This window comes from Podarcis vaucheri, assembly GCF_965113315.1.
Source record: "Podarcis vaucheri genome assembly, chromosome: 1".
Taxonomy (NCBI): Eukaryota; Metazoa; Chordata; class Lepidosauria; order Squamata; family Lacertidae; genus Podarcis; species Podarcis vaucheri.
In genome coordinates this window covers 113,622,517-113,630,863 of record NC_138759.1, presented here as the reverse complement: position 1 = coordinate 113,630,863, position 8,347 = coordinate 113,622,517, and the positions used below count along the sequence as shown (strand labels likewise).

At 42.4% G+C, this 8,347-nt stretch overlaps 1 protein-coding gene across 2 annotated transcripts; it reads right to left on the bottom strand.

Moving 5' to 3' along the window:
* Nucleotides 1-827: 827 nt before the first annotated feature.
* LOC309540265 (retinol dehydrogenase 5-like) lies at nt 828-7,228 on the bottom strand. Of its 2 annotated transcripts, none has more exons than XM_082236975.1 (5): nt 6,803-7,228; nt 4,204-4,521; nt 3,471-3,729; nt 2,459-2,622; nt 828-1,238 (listed from the first exon to the last, which is right to left on the bottom strand). In XM_082236975.1, the coding sequence occupies exons 1-5, from the start codon at nt 6,828-6,830 to the stop codon at nt 985-987; spliced, it is 1,023 nt and encodes a 340-aa protein (XP_082093101.1). In that variant the 5' UTR covers nt 6,831-7,228; the 3' UTR covers nt 828-984. The 2 variants fall into 2 exon arrangements, with proteins under 2 accessions (XP_082093101.1, XP_082093102.1); XM_082236976.1 differs by having other exon boundaries at nt 828-1,235; nt 6,803-7,226.
* Between the last annotated feature and the right edge of the window lie 1,119 nt (nt 7,229-8,347).

Genomic DNA, 8,347 nt, shown 5'->3' with positions numbered 1-8,347 from the left:
AAGCTAGCCTTAGAAATTTGCATGTACCTGGACTTTGTGGTTAGTTCTCCAGATGAACAATATTTATCAAAATGTATATATTATGGGAATGGCATAATATATAACAACGATGTTGTTAGTGAAAATAACATCCCAAGTGCATTATATTAGGATAAATGGCTTGCAAAAATGTAAATTAGTCAAAACGGCGTATTAAAATGTGCTTATTAGAAATTTGCACTAAAATGCTGATGAATGGGTAATAAACTTGGGAGACATCTATATTGCAACAATGCTCTTACATCAGCTTTAAGATCTCAGTTCTTTCATTCATGATAACCTGGGCCTGGCACAAGGACAAACAACCTTCTCTAATTAGAAGCCATTTCTTGAAGGGAAGTTCCATTTAGGTATCTTTCAAGGCATTTAACAGAAATCTAATTTCAATATCTCGAGCCCTGCTTGGCATTCGCACACAGTAGTGTAGAGGAAAATGTGGGATTTTCTTTTCTTGAGCTGCTGTACTGTCCTGTTGTGTGGCTTCCTCTCTTTCTGGTGAACGGAGGTAAACTTAATTGAGCTAGTTTTTAATGATTAATCAGAAAACCTTAAGCAAACAAAACCTTTATCCTGACCTTTTTCCAAGACCATTGTGCACATCAAATCATGTACTGAACCAATAATTTCCTAATAGAAAAAAATTCTAAGAAGCTCAGCATTGTAAATTCTTTGGGCTTAATTTGTGCCAAGACTCAGTCCCAGCATCTGTTTTTAATGCCAGGGCATTAAAATACGAAACAAGCAAAAATGAGCATGAGCATTTCCCTCAACACTGAGCAGTTGTATTTTATTTCATTTAGATTTGTATCTCTTCCAGCTCTACAATCCTATGATTTTGTGATTAAAAATTTCAGAGAAGTTATATTCACCAGGCAAGATAGAAGAGTCTATAAGAGCACCATGGAGACAACAGTTTGCTTCAAAACATTGGCACATTCACCTGCCTTAAACATCTATTTGATATCTTTTTGCTGGATTACTGTCGCCTGCTGGAACTGGAAAAAGCATTCTCAGCATTGCGTCAGAGAGGAACGTGGGGGCATAGGAGAGCGGGAGCCACAATAGCTTTGCATCCCATCCAACTCCATAGCGTGTCCTTGGGTACTTGGCGGTCAAGGCGTGCTCCATACACTTTGTGACCTTAGAAACATCAGGATCACACAGCCTTCTCATGGATAGCCTTTGCAGCCTTAAATCTGCTAGGAAGATAAAAGACTCCATCAAGTGAAAATCCAGATTTTTAAAGCTAAGGGAACAGAGATCAAAACACAACTGTAGTTCTAAAGCAGCAATGCAAACACTTTTCACCCCACTAGTCATGCTGCGCATAAAACCCAGCAACTCCTAATTCATTCAACAGCAGTCAAGTCTGCATAAAATACAGCATGAAACCCCATTACCTGCAGCTAACAAAATTTCTTGAGTCATCTGTGCACCTGTTTTTCTAAATGTGTCATAGAATCATAGAGTTGGAAGAGACCACAAGGGCCATCGAGTCCAACCCCCTGCCAAGCAGGAAAACCCCCTGCCAATGTCCTATGGGGTGTCTTGCTGTGCCAGTCTTGTCCTAGAGGTACCATTGTGAAGTTGCATTTTGCCAGTTTCTGTTCGTAGTAACACATTACAGTTTGGACAAGATGGGAGGACTTTCAGCACTGAAGATGCTGATTCAGTAAGACTGCTCAGCAACTTGTTAGATCTTGCCTGCCTCACAATTCACCAAGATTATTTTACACTCAGAAGGTGCCCTCCCATTTGCCTTGTCAATGCAATCCAGTTTAAAAGACTGCATATGCATATAGCAAGATATTTTGGATGTGACCTGTAATGTTTGACTATATCAGGATCTATGAGACCTCCCTAGATCCTGTGAAAGCTAGGTTGAAGAGCATAGGTGAAGTTATGGCAGGTGAAGTTATTTGCCTACCTAGTTGTATATCATCTAATTGACTCTCCAAGGTCTCAGAAAGAGGTCCTACCTACTGCCTGCTACCTGGTTCTTGTAATTGGCGATGCCAAGGATTAAACCCAGGGCCTCTGGTATGCAAAGCTCTGCACTACCACTGAGCTATGGGTTGGTCTTCCAAATAATAATCCCCCATGGTCACTTTTCTCTGCCTTCATGGAGTGTGATCTTTTGAAAACACATGTATCTCCCAATACATTTGATCAACAGCGTTCCAACTCGGGAAATGGTTCAGGGTCCCCTCCCACCCCACCCCACCCCATACCTCCCTATCGAAAACGAAGCTCTTTCCCATCACAGTCAACAAAATGATTCGAAGCTGAAAATGATACATTTTCAAAACATTAAGTTTGGTATAATGCCAAGTAATCCTTGCAGAAATCACCACATAACTGGAATAAAATGCAGGCATTCAAACCATCCCAAAGTTTTGTGCTGGACATTTGCACTTACAGTCTAGGAAGTATTTCTCCCCGTATGAGACTCTGGCCTCTGGAGTCAGCTGGTTCCACAGTCTTTGTAGGTCTCTCTCAATGGTCCCTATATTAGTTACTCCTGTCTTAAAGAATCCTGGCTCGATAATGCTCACCTTTACTCCGAAATGATGCATATCCCTCCTAAGAGAAAAAAATTAAAAACTCATCAGTTTGTGGTGGGTTTTACCAATCCAATTTATGGTGCAATCTGAAGGCTGTGGGGCTGGTGAAACTGAAGCACATGCAATGTCCTGCTGGATGTTAATAAAAAAAAATGGTGAAAGTTAGGCCCATGAGTCTTATTTGTTTGCTTATAGTTCCCTTCCCATTGGAATAAGTGGGATCAAGCTATGCCAGGCAGAGATTAAGATCACCTGTTGCTACCCAAGATCCTCTTAGCCAGAGATGTTGAGGATTGAACATGGGACCTTATGCATGTCAAGCAGACAATGCTGGCGTGTGGCTTCTCACCCAGAATGGGGTCCGGTAGGTGGAATCTGTGCCTGGGTATTGCCTCCTGCAAATCCAAGATTGTGCCACCCTTACAGGAAGCAAATGCTCCTGACTTAGCTTTTTCCATGCTGTAGCCCTGATGCATCCTCTTCCGCGGTAATCCTACAACCGGCTATTATAAATGGTGGTTATGACAAATGAGTTTTGGCCTTCCTGTTTTCATTTCCATGTGAACCCACGATTATACTTTTCAGTCGGTTCAGCCTGAGTTGCAGGCAGTCACAGATGTGATTGAACTTTCTGACAGTAAGAACAGTGGAGCAGACTCCTTCAGGAGGTGGTGAACCCTCTTTCCATTGGAGGTTTTTAAGCAGAGGTTGGGTGGTCATCTGTCCTGGGTGCTTTAGTTGAGATGCCTGCATTTCAGGGGGTTGAACTTGGTGACCCTTGGGATCCCTTCTACAACTCTACAACTCTATGACCACAGAGACAGTAGTAATCTACCATCTGTCACCCACAAGTCCACGGCAACTCACCGCAAAGTGTCAGAGAATGCCTCCACTCCCCATTTCGACACACAATAGCCACCCCCTAGAAATGCCAGGCGGCCCAGAACACTTGACACGTTGACAATCCTTCCTTTATTTTTTTTCAGGAGGGGGAGGAGCTTCAAGGTGATCCCAATCAGCCCCATTAGATTGACATCCAGGGTTTTGTAGAAATCATCCAGCTGCATCCAGTCAGTGGGGGCCATGGGTATGGATCTCCCAGCGTTATTTACCAAGCCATACAGTCCTATTTGAGTATTTTAGGAATAATTAAAAAAAATGTGAAGAAGCATGGAAAGGATATCAGAGAATGAACTGGTAATATGGGTTTGGAGACTTGTCCTGACCTCAGATTGTTACACTATATATCTATATATGAAAAATTTCTGGCTGTAATTTGTAACACTATGTATTCTTACACTAGCAGAAGTAAATGATATCACATGAACAATACTTTTACCTTGACATTTTGCACTGTGTATAATTGTGCTTTAAAAACTGGAATGAATCTAAAATGCATATACCTAGGGAAATCTGGAGCCCAGGTGCCTCAAATCAGGCTTAATGTTCAAGAAATAGCGTATGTCATTTAAACCCCACAGACGTTGTAGACCATCTGGACAAATTCTGAGCAAACCATTCTGAATGGATGCTCAATTCAGGTTGCCTCGAGGTGCCCCCTGTCTTTTGAAAGCACGGCTGTGTTCTATAGGCTGCTTACCTACGCCCTCAGTTTCTGCCCGCACAAACTCCACAGCCTTGTCAATACTGCCAGGGTCCGTTAGATCAAGCTCCACAGTTTGCAATGACAAGGAAGTGTTGGCTAGTAGCTCCTGGCTCCCTTCCTTTGAGAGACACGCAGCAATGATGCGGAATCCTTTCCGGTCGAGGTACTTAGCCAGGGCATGGCCAAAGCCACTGTCACATCCAGTGATGACAATATACTTCCCCCTCAGGCCTTCCACTTTGAGGCAGTCTCTGATGAACCAGCAAACAGCGATGGAAAGGATGACAGCCACCATCCCTATCTGTCCGCCATCTGAAACAAAATCAGGACAGCAGTGTGTGGACCTATCTGCCACAAGTGCTCGCCATTCCCGTCAACTTGGGCCCTTCACAGAGGCTTTTGTTTCCCGTTCCAGTTTCATTGAATCTTCCCGTCAGTATAAGTTGGCAGCTAGAGACTTCTGGCACAACCTGAATAGTATCCAAGAGTAACATGCTTTGGAGGAGCAGATTTCTCCACAGCAGCTTCTCAATAGTTCTCTGCTGCTTTCAAGATGGCATCTGCTCTATATTGGCCACTAACTCCCATCTGAAAAACCCTTCAACGTGAAAAAAAGGGAGCTCAGTTAGCAGTTGGGGCAGTGCCCATTATGGTGAACATTCATTAGTATTCAAGGCAATGATGAACATAGGATAGTGAATGGAGAGGGGAGGGGAGGGGAGGGAAGTTTGATGGCTCTCGAGTGATGTGGAGGACTCTGTTCTTTCTGTTACTTCCCACAATGCCATTCTGCAATGGAAACGGATCGCAACCCTGAGCAAACCGCGAACTTTGGGCTCTTTTTTGGTGAGTATAATGACCCCTCTGCTTTGTGTTTTGTATGCTGATACTGGTGCTGACAATCTATATTCTGATCTATCAGAGACTAGATTTAGCATGGTGTGAACTCTCTTTCTCTTTCTTTCTTGACTGCCTTTCACTAGCCTGACCATTGTAACAAAAATGTGTTCACAGTGTTTATTCAGCAAGTGATGCCAAGGAAGTTTTCTATCTGCACATCTTTGTATATGAAGCATGCAAAACACATGTTTGCTTGGGCAAATGAATGCTCTTAATTGTGAGGCGATGTAATGATGATATCTTGGCATGTTGTTAGAGTTACACAGGGAAGTTGTAAGCAATGAAGTCAGCAAATATAGCCAGAAACATTTACAGCAGTGCTATTTCTCTAAAAAAATCGGTGCCGGAACTCACCATGAATGCCTCCCTTATTCTTTTATAATGGCAATGACGCCCACATGAGAGGTGCCGGAACTGAGTTCCGGCTGAAAAAATGCCCTGATTTACAGTAATTATTTAAACCCTCCCAAGGTGTCATACAATTAAAATACAGTACAGTACAAAAACAATTAAAAATTAAGAGCCGGTAGAAATAAATTACAAACATTCACCCTAAAAAAATACAAAGACACAAACCATCAGCAGAACAAAACTCAAGAAGAAAGAGGCAGAAATATGTGGTCCTTCAGTGCTTCCCTAAACACTTGATGTCAGAAGTGAGAAAAACCACATTCTGAGTGGCAGATGCTAGTGCTAAGTGGGGCCAGAAAAATGCTTTACCTCAAAGCGATACCCACATTGATACTTTTGTAGAAATGCTTGATAAATTCTTTAAGGAACACCACAGGTATCTCCGCTTACCCTCCCACCAGGAAATTCTTATGCTGATGTTCACATGGGGTGTCATCAGCATAAGATACTAGTAAGGCACTGCAATTGAGTACCTATGGATCTATCTCCACGAGCTTTTTATCTCTTAAATCTCTGTCAGATAGAAAACTAATTATACCCAGCAGGCTCAAGGAGAGCACCAATTACAGCAGCCACATGAAATGCAGGCCAAAGATAAAGGGGAATTTAAATCAGGACTGCCCATTTCATGACCCACTGAGCCAGACATAGCTCACCCTGCAGCTGTTGACGGTGGTATACCAGGTCCTTGACAACCTGTCTATGCCACCCACCCCAGGCAGGCTCCCCATTATCAAGCTTTTGGTAGAATTAACTTGCTGGGTCACCAACTGAGCAGACCTGCTTTAAGTGATGGGGGAGGGAACTCAGGCAGAAACATTAAGGCACATCCATAATTGTTTTGGTAAGGATTTCAGCCCTATGTGCGCTTACTTGTGAGTAGGTCCCACTGGACTGAGGATTGCTCCCTTGAAAGAGCAAAACACTGAGCCTAAATACACTTACTTTAGGAACCACCAATGAACAAATCTCAGGGCCTGGTCTGACGATATCTGAGGCCACCACTTTCCTGAGATGACTATATAGGAAAGACATTGACATTGACATTGCCTTGGGTTCCATGGTAGAAGAGAGACTGGATATTAATGTAACAGCAGCAGCAACAACATCAATAAATTAAATAAAATGAAGATCACTATCATCATCTATACAATACTCATAGAGTGGGACCTATTTTTGATTATTTAGCCTATATATGATAGTCACCTGTCAATACACTGACTGCGATATCTTCTGAACCATTTTGCCAAGGCGTTGGTTTCATTCCGTGACTTGTACTTACACTCTGCAGAGATGTCTCTCCAGCTCATTGCAGGGTCAGAACACTCAGTTCTCGGGTTTTATGCTGGTTTCAGAATGGATGGTAGTTGGGATTTCAACTCATGAGGCTTCTCAGTAGTATCTGCACAATTACATCTTTCTGGCAGTCTAAACAAATATACAAGTATTACACTGTGATTTTCTTGCAGGCATTTACTGGCACTACTCAGGTCCTTGAGACGGTGGATATCTTAATGCCTATGACCCCAGCTGACCCTTTCACTCAGGCTTAGCCTGATTTATATCCTTGATGCGTGCTTCTCCCACCTCAGCTGCCAACAGAAGGAGTGCCAATTCAAATTAGAATAACTTTTTGAAATCTGAAAGCTGCCCCCTGCTCATTTGTGTGCAGGTCTCCTCCCTGCACTGTTCAAAGAATAAATAGATTAAGAAATGATTTGAGGTACTTGCCATCTTGTGGGTGTTATCTGCACAGCACCCAACTATTTCATTCATTATCTGGCAGGCAGGTTTTTGGACTTGAATAGTAGAACCTGGCTACCTATTTGAAAATTTGAGAAACAGCATGTGTAAGGAGGGTATCATTACTTCTCTCTTTCTCTTTGGCGATCACTTGTAGCTGAGTAAGATTGTCTTCCATAAACACAGTTTTAACAACGAGTCCATAACTGACTATGGAGGCCAATTCTGGATCTACACATCCTTCCATAGTGGGGACATTGGTTCCCAGGTGGGAGTTGATCACAGTGTGGATTTACCAAGTGTGTCTTCCTCTTATCACGTTTCTCCCTTACGTTCTGAGTTCGAGTGTCTTCAAAGCCCACGGCACCTTTGGTAAAGGCTGTTCTCCAACTGGAGTGCTCGCAGGCCAGTGTTTCCCAGTTGTCGGTGTTTATACTACATTTTTAAAGATTTGCCTTGAGACAGTCTTTAAACCTCTTTTGTTGACCACCAGCATTACACTTTCCATTTTGAAGTTCGGAATAGAGCAACTAGCTTTGGAAGCAACTAGCTTTGGAAGATGATAATCAGGCATCCGCACAACATTAATTATAGCCATGGTACCAATGGCAATTTGAAATTCTGAGTCAAACTCTCGATCTGCATGTGAAGCTCTGGATCAGAGTGGAGAATGAGTGTGGGGAAAGCTAGTTTTATTGAGTGTGTTAGGCTCTGAAATGACCAAGCAAGTATGTCTGCCTCTCTTTGAGGAAGAGGGGGAAATTGCTCCACCAGACAAGCAGAAATGCTGATAAGAAGATCTCATTAGTGTGACGTTGAATTCTTCCCATGGTGATTTACTTGTTATGAAGTAAATGTGCATATTTATCCTATCAAGTTGCTTTGTTCCCCTTTGCAGCAAAAAATAAAATAAAAATTAATTAATTTTAAAAAAAAGTGAGTGAGAATTTTGAACCAAATGGCTTGTCAAAGTGATTCATTCATTTCAGCAGGCTAGATCTAACAGCAACCTCAGGAAGTTTCGGAGTTCATTTTAATTTTGATTGTCTTTTAAATAGATAGTATATTTAGCTATGCCGTGTCT

What these genes read in the sequence shown, in the direction of transcription:
- LOC309540265 (XM_082236975.1), bottom strand. Translation starts at nt 6,830, where the DNA reads ATGAGCTGGAGAGACATCTCTGCAGAGT. An exon ending in GCATTCTCTGACACTTTGCG is followed by an intron (nt 2,623 to 3,470) that starts GTGAGTTGCCGT and finishes TTTTTCTCTTAG; the next exon opens with GAGGGATATGCATCATTTCG. An exon ending in GGAGAAATACTTCCTAGACT is followed by an intron (nt 1,239 to 2,458) that starts GTAAGTGCAAAT and finishes TTATCTTCCTAG; the next exon opens with CAGATTTAAGGCTGCAAAGG.